The sequence below is a fragment of the Eutrigla gurnardus genome, assembly GCF_963514095.1.
Source record: "Eutrigla gurnardus genome assembly, chromosome: 7".
In the NCBI taxonomy this organism is placed as follows: domain Eukaryota; kingdom Metazoa; phylum Chordata; class Actinopteri; order Perciformes; family Triglidae; genus Eutrigla; species Eutrigla gurnardus.
The window spans coordinates 24,783,320-24,808,107 of NC_139921.1; the positions used below are offsets into that span (position 1 = coordinate 24,783,320).

Sequence of the window (24,788 nt, forward strand, 5' to 3'; positions counted from 1 at the left end):
AGGCAGAAAAAACAGGAAGTAGTAGAATGAATATACATTATTATTGTCATTGTTTTTTATAATAATATTAATAATGTTAAACTGCCATACATCATGATGTTACGCACGTCCAGTAGGTGGCGGCATCCGCCGTAAACGTTGGTTGTAGTCTGCCATTAAATAAAGGAAGAAAAAGAGCAGTAGAAGGAGAGAAGAAGAAGAATTGGTGTTTGGGTTCGTGTCGTTGGCCTCAAACTTTCACGGAACTGGAACCAGAAGATTCCAACAGAGATACCCGGACCCGGGACCAGCTGAAGCCGGTAAGTCTCCTGACGGGGTCCCGTCAGTAGAACCAGGGTCCGGACTACAGGTCAGCTAACAGGTTAGCTCACGGGCTAGGAAGCTAACTGAGGGTTAAACACCGGCCTTGGTGTGTGTGTGTGTGTGTGTGTGTGTGTGTGTGTGTGTGTGTGTGTGTGTGTGTGTGTGTGTGTGTGTGTGTGTGTGTGTGTGTGTGTGTGTGTGTGTGTGTGTGTGTGTGTGTGTGTGTGCGCGCGCGCGCGGGAAGACTTCAAAACGTTAAACGGGTTGAAAGGTCATTTATGAAATATTTCTCTGCGATTAAACGGCTTCAGCAACGACAGCTGGACTTCAGAGTCCTGCTGGAGGACAGAGTCCTTCTGGAGGACAGAGTCCTGCTAGAGGGCAGAGTCCTGAGGGATTCCTGCTGGAGGTCCTGCTGGAGGACAGAGTCCTGCTGGAGTCCTGCTGGAGAACTTAGTCCTGCTGGAGGACAGAGTTCTGCTGAAGGGCAGAGTCCTGCTAGAGAACTTAGTCCTGCTGGAGGACCGAGTCCTGCTGAGGACCGAGTCCTGCTGGAAGTCACCCGTTAAACGTGTCCTCCAGTCCTCCGTGTCTTTGAGTCCTGCGTCATTGTCTCATGGTGTCCTCGTGCTTCGTCTCATGGCCTTCCTCGCTCCTGCTCTGTGATTGGTCGACAGCTTGCTGGAAGTTTGAGGTCAGTAACATGTTTTGTTTGTTCTCAGATCGAATGTTTCTCCTGAGACGGCCTGCCGCTCTGCAACCTCGTATCTCCAGACTGCTTTCTACTTTACCCACTCTGACTCTCTTTACTAAGGTAACGAAAACTCGTATCTCCAGACTGCTTTCCATTTTACCCACTCTGACTCTGTTTACTAAGGTAACGAAAACTCGTATCTCCAGACTGCTTTCTATTTTATCCACTCTGACTCTCTTTACTAAGGTTCACGAAAACTCGTATCTCCAGACTGCTTTCTATTTTACCCACTGGTACCCCTTTTCCACCAACGCGAACCTAGTTCAAGAACCGGGCCGGTGCCCGTGCTGGTTCGCAGTTGGTTCAACTTGCGAACCTTCTGAAAACCTGTTTGCGTTTCCACCGGCTAGAGAGCCCAGAGAACCACGTCATTACGTCACTGTATACGTCTGAGGTTTCCCCGCAGCGCTAATTTCAAGCATAGCAGACATGTCTCTTCAGAAAAAGTGTTTATTTTGGCAAATAATACAACAACAATAAAATACACAAAATACTAAAATCACAACATTTTTTAAAGTGTAGAACAGTGTGTGATCAATAGATCGGAGTGTTTGATGTTTAGTCATCTGCAGGTTGGACCTCCGTTCAATATCGCCGATGTCCGACAGCTCTACAAACACAAACCAGAGAACAGCGGTTTAATCACAAACGTGTCCACAACGCTGTAAACACAGATGTTAAGTCACGTTGGTAGTTGGTAACGTTTAGTGAGCCAACGGCAGTCAGAAAGTGGCATCCTAACGTTGTTGTTAGCAATATCACGCTAGCTGGCTAGCTAGCCGGTCAGCTTACATTACCCGAGGAAGCAAAGCCACTAGTTGCTGCTGATACGAACGTAATCACTAGCTTGGTAAACTAAACAGAAATGTGTCGTTGGTTTGCAACGAGGTGAAACATTTTAAAAGTGAAACTTACCGGGAACAGTAACGTTAGTAAAACTCCGTAGTGGCGTATTTTCCCCCGTTGCCTCGAGCGTTAACCCCGCCCCCAGCCCCTAACGTAAGCCGGGGCCGGTTCCAGCCCAGCAAAGAGTTGGGGCCACTCGGGAACCAGTTTTCCTGGCCGAGAGCCGGCTCTTTGTCTGTGGAAACAGGAAGAACTGGTTCGCGATTGGGCACCGGCTCCGAACCAGCCCTCAAAATGCCTCGGTGGAAAAGGGCCATCTGACTCTCTTTACTAAGGAAACGAAACCTCATATCTCCAGACTCTGACTCTGTTGTACTGTTGTGGGCAGGTGATGATACACTGACTTTTTAAGTCACTTATTTAGGTAATGTGTCCTTGATCCTTGTTGTAAAATGGTAAAATAAACAAGATATTTTTACATTAATTACACGTTCATAAGAATTTGTAAGAAATCTGCTAATTGTAACATTAAGTTACTTCTGTGGTTCATAATGAAAGAATTGATTCTGTATTTATTCTGACGTGTGAAGGAAGCCCAGCTTGGTCAGTAGTCAGTCATGTGAGACGGTGTGTTTACAGTGACCCTGAGTGCTGCTAAATGGTGTTTCATTGACCAAACAATGACATTAAAGATATATATTCTATATAACCTTTATTCTATGTATTCTATATATATATTCTATATCCTAACTAGTGTCCTCTCCGTAGGAGCCGTGTCCTCTTTGTGATGAAGCTAAAGAAGAGCTGGAACCCTTCAAACACCGAGTGAGACTATATGTCCAACCCGTCTCTCTCTGCCTGTCTCTCTCTCTGTCTGACCTGTCTCTGCCTGTCTCTCTGTCTGACCTATCACTGTCTCTCTGTCTGACCTGTCTCTGTCTCTCTGTCTGACCTGTCTCTGTCTCTCTGTCTGACCTGTCTCACTGTCTCTCGGTCTGACCTGTCTCTGTCTCTCTGTCTGACCTGTCTCTGTCTCTCTGTCTGACCTGTATCTGTCTTACTGTATCTCTGTCTGACCTGTTTCTGCCTGTCTCTCTGTCTGACCTGTCTGTCTCTCTGTCTGACCTGTCTCTGCCTGTCTCTCTGTCTGACCTGTATCTGTCTCTCTGTCTAACCTGTCTCTGTCTCACTGTCTCTCTGCCTGACCTGTCTCACTGTCTCTCTGTCTGACCTCTCTCTCCCTCTCTCTCTCTCTCTCTCTCTCTCTCTCTCTCTCTCTCTCTCTCTCCAGTTTGTCTTACAGCCGGTGGACATCAGTCTTCCAGAGAACAGGGTGTGGTTTGACAGGTACAGGTGGGACATACCTGTCTTCCACCTGGATGGACAGTTTGTGATGAAACATCGAGTGGACGTAGTCCTGCTGGACAAACTGCTGCGGGACACCGAGGCACAGAAAACTGATCAATAATCAATAAACACAACTGATCAATGAATGTCTTTACTGCGTCTACTTTGGGGTTTATTATAGAAAACCAAACCAATCAGAGTGGCCGTCGGTGTGACGTCTCAACAGGAGGAACCAATGAGCTCTATCCGGTCACAACCAATCAGGGTAGAGGCGTATTAGTGATGTCACTGATCACCTGAGTCACCTGATGCCGTGAGCTCATCAATATTTAACATATTGGAGGTTCAGAGACTCTGGCTGTCAGCCAATAACAGCCAGGTGGGCTGCGAGGTGGTGTCGTGTGCTGGTTGTCATGGAGACGGTCAGGTGTTTTCCTGTGAGGTGGAGGCGTGTTGATGGCGTCCAGAGCTGAAGATGTTAAGGTTGCTCTGCAGAGAGCCAAGAAAAAGATCAGCAACCTGCAGCAACAGCTGAGCAACAAGTAAGTTATCAAATATAACTTTAATATTTACATCTGTAACAACAAACCAATAAGTTAGATATAAAATACAATATATAAATATATCTTTAATATTTACATCTGTAACAACAAACCAATAAGTTAGATATAAAATACAATATATAAATATATCTTTAATATTTACATCTGTAACAACAAACCAACAAATTAGATATGAGTATTATTTATAAATATATTGAGTAACGTGTCAGAGGACAGAGGAATGCTGGGTAACACCTCTGGATGATAGACAGGATGGAGTCTGGGTATCTGGTGGATCTGAGCAGCAATAGTGGAGATTTCAGCTGTGATGGAGGAGACCTGGTTGGGGTCTATGTGGAATAGACCTGGTTGGGGTCTATGTGGAGGGATGCCCCGCCTCCTCTCTGGTACATTCTGCCAAGGTGCAGCAAATAAATGCACCTGATCCTGGGGCCAAACGCGGCTTTAGCACCTGCTTATAAACTGTGAGGTCTTCAGTGTTCTGGTAGGCAGGACCTGATTGGCCACTTAGAAGAGGGCGGGGCCTGTGTGAGTCTGTCGAGTCGAAGCATCACTGATGTTAATCACTGTGTTTCTAATGTGTTTGTGTTTCAGAGAAACCAGTTCAGAGAGTCCACAAGAGATCAGTTCAGCATGGACGCCCAGCAAAGAGCTCAGGGACTCTCTGGTGGACATGTACAGAGGTAAAATCCTGCTGCTGATACAACACATGTACATGGGCCTACTACTACTACTACTACTACTACTAGGGGCAGAGAATCTCAGCAATGTAAAGTTGCAAACTGAAAACAATCCAAATCATTGAATGTGTAATGACCTGGACTGTCCACCTGGTGGAGCTATGGTCCTTCACACAGCTGCACATCTACAGTGAACTCTGCAGCAGAGACATAGGGCAAGGGGTCAAAGGTCAGAGCACACTACTACTACTACTACTACTAAAACTACTAATGCTGTTACTACTAGAACTACTACTACTGTTACTACTAAAACTACTACTAATACTACTGTTACTACGAGAAGTGCTACTACTAAAACTACTGGACTTGGAGACCTGCAGCTCTGTAGATCTGGAGAGCTGTAAACCTAGAGACCCGTAGACAAATCCACCTTCATACACTGGTGAGAATTCATTTGAGGTCTAAATTTAAATTCAACACCAGTTAAACATGTTTTTGGCGCCGCCTTCAGGAAGTACGTGTTGTTACAGAGAGAAGATGGACAAGTCTATCAAACCTGTGTATAAACTTTGATAGTCACAGATCTGATCAATGAGCAACTGCTGCACACACACACCCACATGCACGTCCACACACACACACACACACACACACACACACACTCACTATTGTTAGATGAGGGTGGCCTGCAGACTCTGGTTTGTTTGATCAGGAAGTAGATCAGTGAAGTAGCTGCTTTTCATGTCTCCTTGTCTCTGTGTAGGAATTGTGTGTGTGTGTGTGTGTGTGTGTGTGTGTGTGTGTGTGTGTGTGTGTGTGTGGACCACCCACTCTGCAGATTAAACACAGTTCACACAACGTCTCCTCCCTCTCTCTTCATTCATTCTCAGGCTCGATCTGCCTTTGTCGTCTCCGTCTTTATATTAATGTACTGACGAGAGAGAGAGAGAGAGAGAGAGAGATAATAAATTAGTAAAATAAAACATCACAGGTGGAGGTGACATCGTCACTCAAATTTAACTCATGGTTTAGGATGTTGTAACTATGGTAACTTCACAGGACATTATGGTCTATGATGGACATTCGGCTTCCACAGGGGGGCGCTAGAGGGTTAAATCAGACAGAAAGCATGTTGATCGTGTCTCTGATCGATCAATAAACGCCCAGAGAGACCAGAGAAGTGTCTGCAGGTGTCCATCGTTGTCTGTCCTTCCAAGGGACACTGATACAGATCAGAGACCCACTAGGGGCCCAGACTGGATCGGTATCCATCAGCTGATCAGAGATCAGTAAGAAACCCAGATTGGATCAGTTTGAATTGATCAGTTGATCAGAGATGTACTCTGTGTGTACTCTGTGTGTACTTTGTGTGTACTGGTCAATATATATATATATATATTTAATATTCAACAGAAACAAACTTGGTCAAAGATCGACTGTGTTGTACATCAGTATACTGACTCTGTGCGTGTGTGTGTGTGTGTGTGTGTGTGTGTGTGTGTGTGTGTGTCTCCCCCCTCGGCTTAATGTCCGTATCTAAATTCATGTGCGGCGTGGCGTGGTGGCGGCGGGCGGATCACAGGCGGATTGTTGGATTTGAGCTGAAGCCTCTTTAATCATCGTAACACCGTCATTAATATTCATGCAGTCAGCTGGAACAGACCACACTCACTGCACCAAACTTCCTGCACCAAATGTATTAAATACAGCTTAAAAAATTAATGGACTTTAGTTTTATTTTACATGAAGAAGAGGAGCGACATCCCCCCCCCCTCCCCCTCCTCATTGGTTTGGTCCTCTGATTGGCCTTTGGATTTTCCCTTTTTTCTGCAGATTTCTGTCTTCGAGGAGACTTCAAAGCGAGCGCGAGGCATGAACGGTCATTTAGAAGGATTTACCACATCATCACATCTGTAATTGTACATGAATAATAAGGAGCGCCGCCGGGCTCAATTAGCTCTGAGTCCACATGGGGGAAGGGGGGGAGTGAGAGAAAAGTTTCAAAGTGAAAACACTGAATTATTATATTACTCAATGACTGAAAGGACCAGGACAGAACCCCATCAGAACCAGGACTTGATAACTGGTTCACTGCTCATAATGGAGACAGTGATATTTAGTTCTCACTCAGGAGCTGGTTCAGCTGGAACCAGTCGAGAACCAGATCAGATCTTTTGCTGCCTCAGAGTTGAAGCGTGTTGTTGTCTTTTAATCAGACCAGCTGGGCTTTCGTATCGAGTTACAGGTGTCAACATCCGGTTTTAGGAGGACGGAACCCCTCTGGAGGTAGGCCAGGAGGACGGAACCCCTCTAGAGGTAGTCCACGAGGACACAGAACCCCTCTGGAGCTAGGCCAGGAGGACAGAACCCCTCTAGAGGTAGTCCACAAGGACACGGAACCCCTCTGGAGCTAGGCCAGGAGGACAGAACCCCTCTGGAGGTAGGCCAGGAGGACGAAACCCCTCTAGAGGTAGTCCACGAGGACACAGAACCCCTCTGGAGCTAGGCCAGGAGGACAGAACCCCTCTGGAGGTAGGCCAGGAGGACACGGAACCCCTCTGGAGGTAGGCCACAAGGACAGAACCCCTCTAGAGGTACGCCAGGAGGACACGGAACCCCTCTGGAGGTAGGCCAGGAGGACATTGAACCCCTCTGGAGGCAGGCCACGAGGACAGAACCCCTCTGGAGGTAGGCCAGGAGGACATTGAACCCCTCTGGAGGCAGGCCACGAGGACAGAACCCCTCTGGAGGTAGGCCACGAGGACAGAACCCCTCTGGAGGTAGGCCAGGAGGACAGAACCCCTCTGGAGGCCGGCCAGGAGGACAGAACCCCTCTGGAGGTAGGCCACGAGGACAGAACCCCTCTGGAGGCCGGCCAGGAGGACAGAACCCCTCTGGAGGTAGGCCAGGAGGACAGAACCCCTCTGGAGGTAGGCCAAGAGGACACTGAACCCCTCTGGAGGCAGGCCAGGAGGACACGGAACCCCTCTGGAGGGTTAGATATCTGAAGACCTAAGACGTGTGATCTACTGAGATCTTCTCTGACAGTCTGAATGTTCTTTACAGACTTTGGGGGGGCTCAAAAAGCAGTGATCAACTTGGTTGTCTCTGACGTCTTTATGTGTCTGTCCACCTGTCTGTCTGTCTCTCTGTCTCAAACACTGACTGAATGATTTGTGTGTTTTCTTGTTTACTTTTGACTCAAGTGTTTCATGTATTCCTGCCTCCTTTAATTTCACCTGAGGTGCTCTGCTCTTAACGAGGCCTTAACGAGATATTAGAGATGTGTTTGCTCTTCTGATGAGCCGCAAGTGTTTAGAAAGCTTGACATGACGACAGGATTACTGCTTGCTTATAATTCATTAATAATTAAGACAGGCAGACAGATGAAGGGACAGACAGGCAGAGAGACAGGTAGTGTGTATAAACACAATGTTTTATTTGAATCTGGTTTGATCTGTTCAGATAATCCCAGAGTGAACGTGGAGCTGCGGCAACGTCTGCCCTCGCCAGCAGCACAGCAACCCAGCAACTCAACCCAGCAACCAAGCAACTCAACCCAGCAACCCAGCAACTCAACCCAGCAACCAAGCAGCCCTGACAGGTAGAAGATTTCTTAAACTATTTATTAAAGCTGCAGTTTCAAGACAAACGAGGAACGCTGACCCACCGACCGAGTCTCTACTGGTCCTCACCCACAAACCTCTACACCTCCTCATCTGTTACTGTCAGATCTCAATCCCTCTAATCCCAGCACCAAGTAAACCTTCATTCTCACTTTAAGATCTCCTGGTTTGGGTCTTTGACCTGGGTGAAAGTCGGTGAGTTTTCTCTGGAGGACTGAAGTCTCCTTCTGGTCTTCTTCTTCGTTCTCTAGGCCTTCAGGGGAGATGGAGGTGGACCTTTCCCACAGCCGAGGTCCTTCTCCTCGGGCAGAGAGCTGTGTAGACGTTCCTGGTGGGGGAAGGACATTTGGAGGACCTACTAGTGTGGACCTCAGACCACACCTGGTGGACCTCAGACCAAACCCGGTCAGCACTGAAGAAAGGTGAGATGGAAAAGAAACTGTGGAGAGACAATCAGATGGACCGACTCCTCCTCTGACTCCTCCTCTCTGGTTCCTCCTCTGCACCGACTCCTCCTCCTCTCTGACTCCTCCTCTACACTGACCTCTTGTCTCTGGTCCTTGTCTTGTCTCTGGTCCTGGTCTTGTCTATGGTAATTAATAGTAAATAAATGAGAGTTTAATGTCAATAATGAGAGTTTAATAATAAATAAATAGTAAAACTGATGGTCATGGTAATGGGATTACATCTGCTTTATTAGGATGATCAGTAATAGATTACATCCTGCTGTATTAGGAGATTCATTAAGAAGTTTATTGCTTTATGAAACTTGTTCTTTGTCTCTTTTCGATGTTTCCTGCGGAGACGTCACTGGGAGACGTGACCTATTAGATGAGATTAGTGTTGGCGTGGAGACGGGAATAGAGACAGGAATAGAGCGATAGTAGAGTTGATTAGAAGCAGCTGATATTATAAAGTCATAAGTTCATCTTATTTACCTGCTTTATTACGCCGTCTGACCTTTAAGGTGATATGAGAGAATTACAGTTATTAAAGCAACGCCTTCGTCTCTGCAACGAGAGGTTAAAACACCTGATCTGACTACACACATGACACACACGCGGAGGTGATGTCACGGCAGTCCTGACCAATCACAGCCTCCCTGAACACAAGCTGACCATCATCCAGTTTATGTCCTCGTTTATTGCAATAATACTTATGTGTTTACATTTAGTGATCCTTTAATTTTACAAAGATTAGATCAACAGAGTGACACTTTTTCATGATTCAGATGCATCATGGGGATTTTCCGAGAGCCGCTAACTGACCCTCAACAGCTGGAGCTGAGGACGGATTTATGAAACTGTCACCTTCAGTTAAAGAGTTCTGATTGGTTGATCCAAAAAAGGAAAAATGCCCCTTTATGTTGGTTCACACCAAACGACAGCAGGAGGAGGCGGGGCTTAGCACCAGAGAGGAGGCGGGGCTTCCCTCCACGTAGACCAGGTCAACACTATTGTTGCTTTGTACATGTTGAAGTCCCAGATCCACCAGGAACCCAGACCCCGTCCTGTCTGGGTTCATGACATCATCATGACGTCATCCAGACGTGCTCGGTGGATTTCACCAAGCTGGATGCTGGATTCACTCGATCTAGCAAGACTTTGGTTCTGTTTGAATTAAACTTGTTGTTTCCTCCAGCTCTCATCAGGCAGTCATGTTTGGACCAATCACAGCGTCCGGTCGACCCAAGATGTTTGATCGAGACAAAAACATGTCGTTTCTACTGAACGAGCTCGACAGTCTGAGAGAGACCAACAACAAGGTACGTATGGTCACATCGCCCCACCCTGGTCACATCACCCCCACCCTGCTCACATCGCCCCACCCTGGTCACATCACCCCCACCCTGCTCACATCACCCCCACCCTGCTCACATCGCCCCACCCTGCTCACCTCGCCCCGCCCTGCTCACATCGCCCCCACCCTGCTCACATCACCCCACCCTGCTCACATCACCCCACCCTGCTCACCTTTGACCCCGAGATGTTTGTGTGATCTGGGTGTTTGACTCTTTGGTTGTCCCACTTCTCAGCTGCAGGATGAGCTGGTCCAGAAGGAAAAGGAGCTGCAGAGGAGGGAGGTGGAGGAGGTACTGAGGGAGGAGCAGATGGAGGCTCGAGGCTGGGAGAAACCTGCAGGTGAAGAGGAGGACGAGGAGGAGAGGGAGCAGGAAGAAGGAGGAGGAGGAGGAGGAGGATGTTACAGTTTACTTTCCTCTTAATCAGATCTGATCCGACCTCCACTTCTTAAATATTTGAATATTTGTCATGTACCAACACACACACACACACACACACACACACACACACACACACACACACACACACACACACACACACACACAGCTCAGTTAAATCAATATCACATGTGTTTGGTTGAACACACACACTGTTCTGTTAAACCAACAGCTGCTTCGTTAACTGTCACCTCATTACTGTGTGTGTGTGTGTGTGTGTGTGTGTGTGTGTGTGTGTGTGTGTGTGTGTGTGTGTGTGTGTGTGCGCGTGTGTGTGTGTGCGCGCGTGTGTGTGTGTGTGCGTGTGTGTGTGTGTGCGTGCGTGTGTGTGAAAACAAACTAAATGAAACCATGTTTTCCTTGTTGATGCTGTGTGTATATGTATATATGTGTATATGTATATATTTGATTTATATATATATATATATATATATATATATATATATATATATATATATATATATATATATATATATATGTATATATACATACATACACACATACATACTGTTCAATGTTCAGTACTTGTTGCTGTTCTCTAACGGAGATGAACAGCAACATTCACATCTGTTTGTTTCTTGAATCGACCAATCAATGTCCTGGTTCAGTTAGAGTATTGGAGGGTATTTAAACAGTCGTCTTCATCATGCCGGTCACATGTTGACATCATGTTGACATCATGACACAAAGACGACACCTAACAGGTGATCAACATCGCCATGCGATGCTTCAAACACGATGTTGTCAGAGGGAAGTGGCCAATGAGCTTAGAGTGTCACAGAGCGTCATCAGCAGGTTGCAGCAGAGGCAACGGGGACGTCCTTTGGTCACATGACCAGTTATTGAGACATTGTCCTGTTGTTGTGGTAAACCCATCTCTGTTGCTACTTTCGTGATATATTACTGTAGCGTGAACTCTTTACATTTTCCATAAATTTCACCCGAAAGCCAAATATCCCGAACTTTTTGTGAGTAGTGTATATTTATATAGATATATATATGTAGTGTTTATATAATATCTCCTTGTCTCCTCATCTCCTCGTCTCCTTGTCTCCTCAGCCGTGTTGCAGGAGGTGTTGGCTGCTCAGAAGGACAGAGATCAAGCTCTGATGTCACGACTTCTGCTGGCCAATGAGGAGAGAGATGAGGCTCTTCTTCGAGCACGTCAACTGCAGCAGGCCTCTGAGTATGCACACACACACACACTCACATATACATTATATACATATACTAGTCACTACTTGGGGCTGCATGGTGGTGTAGTGGGTAGCACTGTCGCCACTGTCCCGGGTTCGATTCCCGGGTCGGGTCCGGGTTCCTTCTGTGTGGAGTTTGCATGTTCTCCCCGTGTAAGCGTGGGTTCTCTCCAGGTTCTCCGGCTTCCTCCCACAGTCCAAAGACATGCAGGATGGGGATAGGTTGATTGGTGACTCTAAATTGCCCGTAGGTGTGAATGTGCGTGTGAATGGTTGTCTGTCTCTACATGTCGGCCCTGTGATAGACTGGTTACCTGTCCAGGTGTACCCTGCCTTCGCCCAATGACAGCTGGGATCGGCTCCAGCACTGCCAAAGTCCTGCTGTGATGAAATTCACATATCTAGGACCTTAATTTATTTGAGCAGTGTATTTAACAAATACCCCAACAAAACACTAACTAGCCTCCTGCTCCTCCTCTCCCACCTCTCCCTCCTGCTCCTCTTCCTACTCTCCTTCCCCCTTCTGCTCCTCCACCCCCACCTCCCCCTCCTATCCTACTCCTCCTGTTCCTCTTCCTCCTCCCCCATCTCGTCCTGCTCCTCCCCTCCTCCTGCTCCTCCTCCTCCTCCTGCTCCTCTTCTTCCTCCCCCTCCAGCTCCTCCTGCTCATCCTCCTCACCCTACTCTTCATTTTTCACCTCCTCACTGTCATTAAGAGCTGTGAAACGAGCTCTCGTTCTCCTCAAGGAGCCTCAAATAGACCAGAAAATCTCATTACAGATAATAATACCCCTCAGCCCCCTACTCCCCCCTACTCCTCGCCCCCCCCCCCACTACCCCCCTCCTCCTCTGCTCCCCCTCCTCCTCCCCGTAGCAGAGAGGGTAATTGATATTGGAGGCCACAGTACTTCTATGAAGAAGAGAATATGGAGGAGCATGTTCCTTCTGTGTCCTTCTTATATTTATCGCAAATGTGGGTCGTTAACGTAGGTTGTTGATCGTTAACGTAGGTTGTGGATCGTTAACGTAGGTTTTGGATAGTTAACGTAGGTTGTGGATCGTTAACGTAGGTTTTGGATTGTTAACGTTGGTTGTGGATTGTTAACGTTGGTGTGGATCGTTAACGTAGGTTGTGGATAGTTAACGTTGGTTTTGGATAGTTAACGTTGGTTTTGGATAGTTAACATTGGTTGTGGATCGTTAACGTTGGTTGTGGATCGTTAACGTCGGTTGTGGATCGTTAACGTAGGTTTTGGATAGTTAACATTGGTTGTGGATTGTTAACGTTGGTGTGGATCGTTAACGTAGGTTGTGGATAGTTAACGTTGGTTGTGGATCGTGAACGTTGGTGTGGATCGTTAACGTTGGTTGTGGATCGTTAACGTTGGTTGTGGATAGTTAACGTAGGTTGTGGATCGTTAACGTAGGTTGTGGATAGTTAACGTTGGTGTGGATCGTTAACGTTGGTTGTGGATCGTTAACGTTGGTTGTGGATCGTTAACGTTGGTTGTGGATAGTTAACGTAGGCTGTGGATCGTTAACGTTGGTGTGGATCGTTAACGTTGGTTGTGGATCGTTAACCGTTGGTTGTGGATAGTTAACGTTGGTGTGGATCGTTAACGTAGGTTGTGGATAGTTAACGTTGGTTGTGGATAGTTAACGTTGGTTGTGGATCGTTAACGTTGGTTGTGGATAGTTAACGTTGGTTGTGGATAGTTAACGTAGGTTGTGGATAGTTAACGTTGGTTGTGGATAGTTAACGTTGGTTGTGGATCGTTAACGTAGGTTGTGGATCGTTAACGTTGGTTGTGGATTGTTAACGTAGGTTGTGGATAGTTAACGTTGGTTGTGGATAGTTAACGTTGGTTGTGGATCGTTAACGTAGGTTGTGGATCGTTAACGTTGGTTGTGGATTGTTAACGTTGGTTGTGGATAGTTAACGTTGGTTGTGGATAGTTAACGTTGGTTGTGGATTGTTAATGTAGGTTGTGGATAGTTAACGTTGGTTGTGGATAGTTAACGTTGGTTGTGGATCGTCAACGTAGGTTTTGGATCGTCAACGTTGGTTGTGGATAGTTAACGTTGGTTGTGGATAGTTAACATAGGTTTTGGATCGTTAACGTTGGTTATGGATAGTTAACGTAGGTTGTGGATCGTTAACGTAGGTTTTGGATTGTTAACATTGGTTGTGGATAGTTAACGTAGGTTGTGGATCGTTAACGTAGGTTTTGGATCGTTAACGTTGGTTGTGGATAGTTAACATAGGTTTTGGATCTTTAACGTAGGTTTTGGATCGTTAATGTCGGTTGTTAATAGTTAACATTGGTTGTGGATAGTTAACGATTTTAGATATAGTTACCGTTGGTTGGGGAGCCGATGTGGTCTGATGTGGTCCAGCTGGTCTGTCAGCAGGCTGGTAGAGGATCTTTATTGGAGGCTGCTGGTCTTTCATTAGCTGCTGGTCCCTGCAGAGAGGAGCTGCCTCGGCCACCTTATTACACTTTATTAGAGAACAGCAGCAGCAGCTCAATGAAAGGGCTCCCATAGGAGGAGGTGCAGGGAGTAGGAGGTGCAGGGAGGAGGAGGTGCAGGGAGGAGGAGGTGCAGGGACCAGTTGGTAACCAGCTCCTCCTTCACACTGCTGTGGAGGACAAATCAACTTTTAAAATGACGGAGACTTTCAGCTGGACTTCAGGGAGCCAGAACCAAATTACTGCAGCAGCACTCGGCTCATGGACTGCAGGTCCTCCTATAATTTGGTCTGTGGCGGGTACACGGGTGGGGGGGCTGGACTAGACCAGTAGACCCCCTCACACCACTTCCACCAGTTCTAGATGAACATTAGGCTGAATAATACATCACAACAAACAGTTTTCTGATCAGTCTGTCCTCTCCAGTCTGTCCTCACCTGTCTGTCCTCTCCTCACCAGTCTGCCCTCACCAGTCTGTCTGTCCTCACCAGTCTGTCCTCTCCAGTCTGTCTGTTCTTACCGGTCTGTCCTCACCAGTCTGTCCTCTCCAGTCTGTCCTCTCCAGTCTGTCTGTCCTCACCTGTCTGTCCTCTCCTCACCAGTCTGACCTCACCAGTCTGTCTGTCCTCACCTGTCTGTCCTCACCAGTCTGTCCTCACCTGTCTGTCCTCACCAGTCTGTCCTCTCCTCACCTGTCTGTCCTCACCAGTCTGTCCTCTCCTCTGGTTTATTGATCGTTTCAACATGTAACTGTCTCTCTGTCTTCAGGTCGGACAATCTTCCCCCAGAGGACACTGACATGGTAAAACTCACCTGATTATTGATCTGATTAGCTTGGTGTTAGACTCTGACTATTGATCTGATCAGTTGGGTGTTAGACTCTGATTATTGATCTGATTAGCTTGGTGTTAGACTCTGATTATTGATCTGATCAGTTGGGTGTTAGACTCTGATTATTGATCTGATTAGCTTGGTGTTAGACTCTGATTATTGAACTGATCAGTTTGGTGTTAGACTCTGATTATTGATCTGATCAGTTGGGTGTTAGACTCTGATTATTGATCTGCTCAGTTTGTCCTCTCCTGATCAGGATGTGGAGGTGCTCCTCCGGAGTGTCTGTGATGCCGACTCCATCCAGGAGGTCCAACAATATGGTTCAGCTCTGGTTCAGCGTTTGCGGTTGGCGAGAGGCCGGACCAGTGACATCACGGCTCAGGAGATGAAGGCTTTGATGGAGGAGAGAGACGTCTCATTTGCCAAGGTGAGTCCCCTCCCCATCCCCTACCCCAAACGTCTCTTTATACTCTGTGTTTATTTACTTCTATGGGACATTAATCAATCAATCAAACCAGAAGTTATAAGTCAATAACAGTAATCAGTGACACACATATCATCAATAAATGATCCCTCTGATTGATAATAACTGGATTCCTCCTACCTGGATATTTAATAACTGTAATGGTAGAAAAGGTCTGAAGAAGAAGACATTCATGATAATGTGATAACAGATTTAGTATATGTGCTGCTGTGGCTGCAGAAAACGTCTCTCTAAGTCCACATTTTAACCCGTTGTTGTGGTGGAGAGCGTCGTCACGGTTACGGAGGCCTCAGCATCTCAAACCTCAAATATTTGCAGTTTCAATTTGAACATGAATATTTTGAACGGTGTGAAAACAAAACGGTGTGGAGACAAATATTGACATTCAGATCGAGTTGACCTGATGCTTGCTGAGCACTCAGTATTTATACACCTGTCTGTCTGCTCAGGTGTGTGTGTGTGTGTGTGTGTGTGTGTTATTTGAATGTTTTCTCGCGTCTGAATATTTCCTCATGGAGACAGAGTAACTGTTGATGGACAGACAGATATTTAAATCAGACAGACACATGGACTCTCTGCAGGTGTGTGTCCTGATCACCTGGATGACATCACCTGGAAAGTTTCTGTGAATGAAGGATGATGCTGTGAAGACGTGAAAACGTTTCCTATACTTCAATCAAACTGAAATCTTATTGATATCTGATCAGGTGACGAGAGGTCTAACTGATGGAGGGGTGAGAGGGGGAGAAAGGGGCGGAGCTCCTAGAAACCGATCAGAAACCCTCATCTGGTCGGTCTCTTTGACTGACTGCTGTCTCCATGGCAACCGACCTGCAGCAGCACGGTGGCAACAGTCGTCAGGGAGCTGAGGTGGAGAGAAAGAGATGTCTGATGGTGTTGATGTAGTAGTTGTATAGATGAAGTGGTACTTTTAGTGTTGACGTAGTACTTGTATAGATGAAGTGGTACTTTTAGTGTTGATGTAGTACTTGTATAGATGAAGTGGTACTTTTAGTGTTGATGTAGTAGTTGTATAGATGAAGTGGTACTTTTAGTGTTGATGTAGTACTTGTATAGATGAAGTGGTACTTTTAGTGTTGACGTAGTACTTGTACAGATGAAGTGGTACTTTTAGTGTTGATGTAGTAGTTGTATAGATGAAGTGGTACTTTTAGTGTTGACGTAGTACTTGTATAGATGAAGTGGTACTTTTAGTGTTGACGTAGTACTTGTATAGATGAAGTGGTACTTTTAGTGTTGACGTAGTACTTGTACAGATGGAGTGGTACTTTTAGTGTTGATGTAGTACTTGTACAGATGAAGTGGTACTTTTAGTGTTGACGTAGTACTTGTACAGATGGAGTGGTACTTTTAGTGTTGACGTAGTACTTGTATAGATGAAGTGGTACTTTTAGTGTTGACGTAGTACTTGTATAGATGAAGTGGTACTTTTAGTGTTGATGTAGTACTTGTATAGATGAAGTGGTACTTTTAGTGTTGACGTAGTACTTGTACAGATGGAGTGGTACTTTTAGTGTTGACGTAGTACTTGTATAGATGAAGTGGTACTTTTAGTGTTGACGTAGTACTTGTATAGATGAAGTGGTACTTTTAGTGTTGATGTAGTACTTGTATAGATGAAGTGGTACTTTTAGTGTTGATGTAGTACTTGTATAGATGAAGTGGTACTGTCTTGTCTTTCCGTCCTCTGCTACACCTCCCCGTTGCCGTGGTAACGCCCTCCTCCTGTATTCGTATCTCTTTGGTATCAGTCCGTCTTTCGCCGCTAACCCTCGCCAATATTGCTGCTCTGCCATCTTTTAACACCCGCCCCCCGCGTTAACACCACCCGCCCCCCCGCGTTAACACCCGCCCCCCACGTTAACACCACCCCTCCATGGTAACACCTTAATCCCGCCCTCACTCTGCCGCCGAGCCACGCAGAAATATGTTTCAAATGGCGGCGTAATCCTCGGAGGAGAAGGAGGAGAGAGAGAACACTCCACGCTGAGGAACGGCCTCCTCCCCCCCCCCCCCACCCCCGCCGCTCCTCCATCCCTCGCTCCCTCTCCTCATCTCTCAGGGATTATCTCCTCGCCGCAGCCGGGACTTCTGGGAAATATTAGAAAAGTGGGGGAGGCGTCTCGCAGCCAGTCTCTGTCTCATATCACAGCTGCTCCAGTTTTTATGAAGTTAATATTGAGTCATTACAGGTTATTAAGGCTCACCAGGATGAGCCGGAGTCCACGCACACAGTCGTGGGTTTGATTCCCAACTGACTGACCATCAACATCAGAAGAGATTTATTGATTGGTTTTATTTGAGTGGAAAAAAGCTGAAGCAGGAATAAAGAAATAAAGCATTCACTCAGAGATGATGGAGCCTGACAGCAGCAGAAATGCATTTATTATTATCACTGTTTATTGTTTATCTGTAGTAACTGCTGTTGCATCCTAATAGTCTTAATGGTTTTTATAGGTAGAAGATTCATAACCTGACAAAGACATGCCTGAGCTACAAACAATACTAATAATCTATAATAAATCAATTTAAATGAACACAAATTAGTTTTCTGGTCAGTTATGTTTATTAAGCATCACATCTGTGTTCATGGGTTTCACACTGACTGTTACTATTATTATTTTTATAATTATTATTATTATCAGAGAGTCTCTTTATGTAACTCTCTTTATAACAGAAAGTCAGATCACAACTCATCCTGATCCCTGTTGGACTGATCCCGGGGCCTTCAACCCGGGGGTCTGATACCTGAGGACTGATCCCGGGGCCTTTAACCCGGGGGTCTGATACCTGAGGACTGATCCCGGGGCCTTTAACCCGGGGGTCTGATACCTGGGGACTGATCCCTGTTGGACTGATCCCGGGGCCTTTAACCCGGGGGTCTGATACCTGGGGACTGATCCCTGTTGGACTGATCCCGGGGCCTTTAACCCGGGGGTCTGATACCTGGGGACTGATCCCGGGGCCTTTAACCCGCGGGTCTGATACCTGAGGACTGATCCCGGGGCCTTTAACCCAGGGGTCCGATACCTGAGGACTGATCCCGGGACCTTGAACCAGGGGGTCTGATACCTGGGCTTTGATCCCTGTTGGACTGATCACTGTTTTCATCCAAATAAATATTCTGCTTTATTCTGCAGTGATGACCCGTCTCCAGCACACAGACACATTCACACCTCAGTAGAAGGTCTGGCTGGAACCAGGGTCCAGCCCAGGACTGATCTGGGGTAATGATCAATGATGTCATCAGATACTAGCTATCAGATCTGATCAATCAATCCTTGTTGTGTTTCTCTGCAGTGTAAAGGTTTGGAGCAGGAACTGATCCAGGAGAGAGAGCAGCGGGCGAGCGAGGTAACACACACATGCACACTAACTCTCTCTCTCTCTCTCTCGCATATTAACTGGAGGTCTCTGTGTTGAATGGTGATGATGGGATGTCTATTCCGTCGTCATGACAACCTGCTCCACAGAAGCTGCGGCATGTTTGACAATAACTTGCTATTCAAACAGCGTTGATATGTGTATGTGTGTTTGTTCATCTATCTCTGTGAGGACAAATTCAATTCAATTAAAAGTGTAGTTCAGCACCACCTTTAACCGGGTCAGTACGATGTAGTTCAGCACCACCTTTAACCGGGTCAGTACGATGTAGTTCAGCACCACCTTTAACTGGGTCAGTACGATGTAGTTCAGCACCACCTTTAACTGGGTCAGTACGATGTAGTTCGGCACCACCTTTAACCGGGTCAGTACGATGTAGTTCGGCACCACCTTTAACCGGGTCAGTACGATGTAGTTCGGCACCACCTTTAACCGGGTCAGTACGATGTAGTTCAGCACCACCTTTAACTGGGTCAGTACGATGTAGTTCAGCACCACCTTTAACCGGGTCAGTACGATGTAGTTCAGCACCACCTTTAACTGGGTCAGTAAGATGTAGTTCAGCACCACCTTTAACCGGGTCAGTACGATGTAGTTCGGCACCACATTTAACTAGGTCAGTACGATGTAGTTCAGCACCACCTTTAACCGGGTAAGTACGATGTAGTTCAGCACCACCTTTAACTGGGTCAGTAAGATGTAGTTCAGCACCACCTTTAACCGGGTAAGTACGATGTAGTTCAGCACCACCTTTAACTGGGTCAGTAAGATGTAGTTCGGCACCACCTTTTACTGGGTCAGTACGATGTAGTTCAGCACCACCTTTAACCGGGTAAGTACGATGTAGTTCAGCACCACCTTTAACTGGGTCAGTACGATGTAGTTCAGCACCACCTTTAACCGGGTCAGTACGATGTAGTTCGGCACCACCTTTAACCGGGTCAGTATGATGTAGTCGGCACCACCTTTAACTGGGTCAGTACGATGTAGTTCGGCACCACCTTTAACTGAGTCAGTACGATGTAGTTCGGCACCACCTTTAACTGGGTCAGTACGATGTAGTTCAGCACCACCTTTAACTGGGTCAGTACGATGTAGTTCGGCGCCACCTTTAACTAGGTCAGTACGATGTAGTTCAGCACCACCTTTAACTGGGTCAGTACGATGTAGTTCGGCACCACCTTTAACTAGGTCAGTATGATGTAGTTCAGCACCACCTTTAACTGGGTCAGTACGATGTAGTTCGGCACCACCTTTAACAGGGTCAGTACGATGTAGTCCAGCACCACCTAAAATGGGTCAGAACTAGACTGGGATGGTCCTTTAATTGAGTCAGTCTGATTTAGTAAAACATTACTTTTAGCTGAGTCATGGTCAGTCCATTATTATTCAAATCTGTTGGTGAATGAATGAACTCTTTTAATTAGATCTATGAATTAATTCGGTCCCTGATGAACTGATCGGGTATAAGAAGAGAATCAGTTGTTTCTTCTTTGTCCTTCAGCTCCGTCTGTTTTCCCTGAAATATATTAAACTTTGTTATAAATGTAGCAGTGGCTCTTTTTTCTCTGTGAAGTCTGTTAATTAGTCTGAGAGCTCCGGAGGGATTAGAGCCTGGAGAGGTTTTTAATTTACAACAGGAACACCAACAGCTGTCGTGACAGACCGTCAAAGAGGGGCCAAAACCACTAATCTGAAACCACAATCTAGACCGTCAAAGAGGGGCCAAAACCACCAATCTGAAACCACAATCTAGACCGTCAAAGAGGGGCCAAAACCACCAATCTCAAACCACAATCTAGACCGTCAAAGAGGGGCCAAAACCACCAATCTGAAACCACAATCTAGACCGTCAAAGAGGGGCCAAAGCCACCAATCTGAAACCACAATCTAGACCGCCAAAGAGGGGCCAAAACCACCAATCTCAAACCACAATCTAGACCGTCAAAGAGGGGCCAAAACCACCAATCTCAAACCACAATCTCCTCCTCAAGTTCGTAGTTGACTCCAGAGGAGGGAAACCTGATGTCTAAAGGCTGTGGTTCCCTTCCTCCTCCTCCTCCTCCTCCTCCTCCTCCTCCCCCCTGCTCCTCCTCCTCCTCGTTATCCTTACCACCTCATGTTAAAGCTGCAAACAGGTTAGTTTCCTCCTCCCCTCCTCCTCCTGCTCTTCGTTGACCTTACCTCCTCATATTAAAGGTCTCTGTCTCCACTGATCATCTCATTATCTAATTATTCTGATTAATAACTCTGTGCCTCCTTTGAAGCACCTCCTCCGGCCCGGCAGGAGAAGACACATATTGACTCTCAGGGTTTGGTTTCTCTTTTGATGTTTCACTTTAAACACAGAGCTTCAGAGTTTTCATTAGCATAGAGGAGGAGGGGAGGAGGAGGAGGGGAGGAGGAGGGGAGGAAGAGGAGAAGGGGGAGGAGGATATTTATATAGCTATATATATATATATATATATATATATTTATTTATACACATTCGTTTACTAAATCAAGCTCTTCTCCATTCCCACAATGCACCTGGAGCCTCTGATGTGTTCAGGATTAAGTCGTGGTTTGAAGTTAATGAGTCAATTAGTTGATGAATCCGTTCTTTAAAGAGACTCAGGGGATCAACATGTGACCTGCTCTCATCCAATCAGACGACGGAGACGGAGCTGCTGAGGCTGCAGAGAGAGAGGGGCGGAGCTCTGGAGCTACAGGTGCTACGGGCCAATCAGAGGTCAGACTTTTGGTCTTTTGAGGTCACATGGTGATGAGGTCACATGGTTATGAGGTCACATGTTTGTGTACCTGAACGTTGTGTGATGTCAGAACATAATCCAGTTCAGGTGAGACCAGCAGGAAGGTCATCATATTCACCAGAGTCAGCCCTGAAAACCAAGCTCAGTCCAAACCCCAGTGCCTGGGTCCTGATCCCAGACCTCCCTGATCCAGACCTCGCTGATCCAGACCTCGCTGATCCCAGACCTTCCCTGATCCCAGACTTCCCTGATCCAGACCTCCCTGATCCCACACCTCCCTGATCCAAGACCTCCCTGATCCCACACCTCCCTGATCCCACACCTCCCTGATCCAAGACCGCCCTGATCCAGTCCGCCCTGATCCAGACCTCACTGATCTTGGACTGCCCTGATTCCAGACTGCCCTGATCTAGACCACCCTGATCCAGACCTCCATGATCCCAGACCTTCCCTGATTCCAGACCTCCCTGATCCAGACCTCCCTGATCCCAGACCTCCCTGATCCAGACCTCCCTGATCCCAAACCTCCCTGATCCAGACCTCCCTGATCCAGACCTCCCTGATCCCAAACCTCCCTGATCCGGCCCTGATCCAGACCTGATCAGACAGTATCGAAGATCTCCGGTGGATTTCCTTTGGTTCTGGTCTTGGTCTGTCTTTTCTAATAACAGATGGTCTTAGCAGGTCTCTGCTGGACGTGGACCAGGGTCTCCTCCGGGCGTCTCCTTTCTTATCGAACATGTGTTTGTGACTGAAGCGTTATTGGAACAAGACAGAGTTTGACCTTTGAACTGCTGCTTGTTTGTGTAGAAGCTGAGTGGACGAGACACACACACTCTCTCACACACAAACACACACACTCACACACACACACACACACACTCACACACACACAAACACACACACTCACACACACACTCTCACACACAAACACACACACTCTCTCACACACAAACACACACTCACACACACACACAAACACACACACACACACACAAACACACACTCACACACACTCACACACACACACTCTCTCACACACAAACACACACTCACACACACACACTCTCACACACAAACACACACACTCTCTCACACACAAACACACACACTCACACACACACACACTCACACACAAACACACACAAAAACACACACATGCACACAATCACAATGTTGTATGATGTGCGGTTCATCACACACAACGGTATCCATGGAAACCTGAGTCATGAAATCAGAAAAAAACTACGCAGCGATGATGCAGTGATGACACAACATCCTGTTGTTTGGTCCCACCTACCCTCCTCCTCCCCCTCCCCCTCCTCCTCCCTCAGGTCTCAGGGCCTCCTCACCCCTCTTCCTACGTCGCCCAGTGATGGTGTCTCTCCAGCGGGTTTGTTGATGACAGCGTGTGAGGCCCCGCCCTCTCGGGATGCCCCGCCTCCTCATGTCCCACCCCTGATGGCGCAGGTGCAGCAGCTGTCGGAGGAGAAGCGGAGCATGGAGAGGGAGCTTCAGCGCAGCCAGGAGGCGGAGCGACAGGCCAGCGAGAGAGTCCACAGGTGAGACTATTCTAGTTGCCATGGTTACATGTCGTTGTACACTCCCGGCCCGTTGTGAGTGTGTGTTTAACATGGATCTCAATAGAACATCCAAACTATCTAGTGATGTCGTCATCCATCGTTTGGCTGTACGGTACTTTAAGAATGGAAATACTGACACAGAGACGTCATTAAATCACTTTATTCCTTTAGTTTGATAAGAAACATCCCATCTGGTCACATCTTGTGTTTTCATGCTGCAGTAGTCATGACAACAGAGATACAAGTATCTCAATAACAGCTGGATGTTGTGGGGGGGGGGGGTCATAAACCAGTGGAACCAGTGGAACAGCAGCCATCAGAGGCTCTGCGATGTGTTCAAAGACTGGTTAAGCGTGTGGGACTAAAGAGATTTGGTTGTGCTGATTGATATTCAGCGGCGGTGAAGAATTAATCCTTCAGACTTCAGCAAGTTCTTCTTCTGCTGCTCTCGTCAGAGTGAAGATGAAGGGATGAGATTCATGATGAAGGGATGAGAGTCATGATGAAGGGATGAGAGTCATGATGAAGGGATGAGAGTCATGATGAAGGGATGAGATTCATGATGAAAGCAGCTTAAGTCGTCCGTCTGCGTCCCACGCCGTCCTCCTGGGCTCAAACCCGCGGCTTTCTGCTCTAATTTGGCTGCCGGCGGGGGGGCGCCGCCTCTGAAGAGCCTCCCCAGTCTCTGAGTAGTGGAGAGAGGAATATTTGTTCTGGGGGGGGGTGATAGAAATCTGATGCTTATTACAGATGGGAAGTTTAATTTGGTTTGGAGAGAGAGCGATGGAGAGACACTCAGTGAGAGTTAGAAAGTCATCGAGGGTCAGTTCTCCAACTTCTTCTTCTCAGTTTCTCTCTGTGTTACTCACCGATCACAGACTTCCTCCCAGAATGCACTGTGTTACTCACCGATCACAGACTTCCTCCCAGAATGCACTGTGTTACTCACCGATCACAGACTTCCTCCCAGAATGCACTGTGTTACTCACCGATCACAGACTTCCTCCCAGAATGCACTGTGTTACTCACCGATCACAGACTTCCTCCCAGAATGCACTGTGTTACTCACCGATCACAGACTTCCTCCCAGAATGCACTGTGTTACTCACCGATCACAGACTTCCTCCCAGAATGCACTGTGTTACTCACCGATCACAGACTTCCTCCCAGAATGCACTGTTACTCACCGATCACAGACTTCCTCCCAGAATGCATTGTAACTACTAACCGGTCCTAGTCACTGAAATCATCCAGCCTAACCCAGGTCCTCTGGGATCCGGCCTAACCTGTAGCCTGTTGAACATCTGTAAACATTCCTACTGTTTTCTACATGAGTTCACATTTTTCTCCTCCTCCCCCCCCCCCCCCCCCTCGTCCCACTCCTTCTCCTCTCCCCCCCCCCTTCCCCCTCCTCCTCAGGTTGGAGCGTCTGGTGGAGGTTTTGAGGAAGAAAGTTGGGACCGGAAGCCTCCGAGCCGTCATCTGATCTCCTAAATGTTTGAAACATTCTATTTTTAACATTTTATCATTCCTGTTAACAAACATGTTGTTCTGATTATTATTTAGTTATTGTAATTGTTTCATCTCTCTGTGAAACCAGAAGAAATCTTTAGATATTTAGAAACCTTTAGTTAACTTTTGTGATATAGTGTGAGATGATGTTTCCGATGGGTTCAAGTGAATAAAATCAACATTTTCTTTTTA

The 24,788-nt window shown here is 46.9% G+C and overlaps 1 protein-coding gene and 1 long non-coding RNA gene across 4 annotated transcripts; both read left to right on the plus strand.

The window, feature by feature from the left end:
* The first annotated feature begins 177 nt into the window (after positions 1-177).
* mipol1 (mirror-image polydactyly 1) lies at positions 178-24,788 on the plus strand. 3 transcript variants are annotated; one of them, XM_084013058.1, is made up of 13 exons: positions 181-299; positions 4,408-4,496; positions 7,959-8,097; positions 8,371-8,541; positions 9,761-9,884; positions 10,155-10,260; positions 11,418-11,544; positions 14,794-14,827; positions 15,116-15,286; positions 18,665-18,718; positions 21,358-21,479; positions 22,836-23,063; positions 24,504-24,788. In XM_084013058.1, exons 2-13 carry the CDS (start codon positions 4,487-4,489, stop codon positions 24,568-24,570), a joined length of 1,353 nt encoding a protein of 450 aa, XP_083869184.1. In that variant the 5' UTR covers positions 181-299; positions 4,408-4,486; the 3' UTR covers positions 24,571-24,788. The 3 variants fall into 3 exon arrangements, with proteins under 3 accessions (XP_083869186.1, XP_083869184.1, XP_083869185.1); XM_084013059.1 differs by having other exon boundaries at positions 183-299; positions 21,400-21,479; XM_084013060.1 differs by lacking the exons at positions 22,836-23,063; positions 24,504-24,788 and adding an exon at positions 21,534-21,702 and having other exon boundaries at positions 178-299; positions 21,358-21,501.
* LOC311015685 lies at positions 6,498-7,445 on the plus strand. Its single transcript, XR_014597397.1, has 3 exons — positions 6,498-6,693; positions 6,784-6,809; positions 7,394-7,445. It is a non-coding gene; the product is annotated as an uncharacterized lncRNA (long non-coding RNA).

Excerpts from the sequence above, each read along its gene's own strand:
- mipol1 (XM_084013058.1), top strand. Across the intron at positions 9,885-10,154 it reads TGAGAGAGACCAACAACAAG|CTGCAGGATGAGCTGGTCCA; the intron begins GTACGTATGGTC and ends CCCACTTCTCAG. Across the intron at positions 10,261-11,417 it reads AGGCTGGGAGAAACCTGCAG|CCGTGTTGCAGGAGGTGTTG; the intron begins GTGAAGAGGAGG and ends TTGTCTCCTCAG.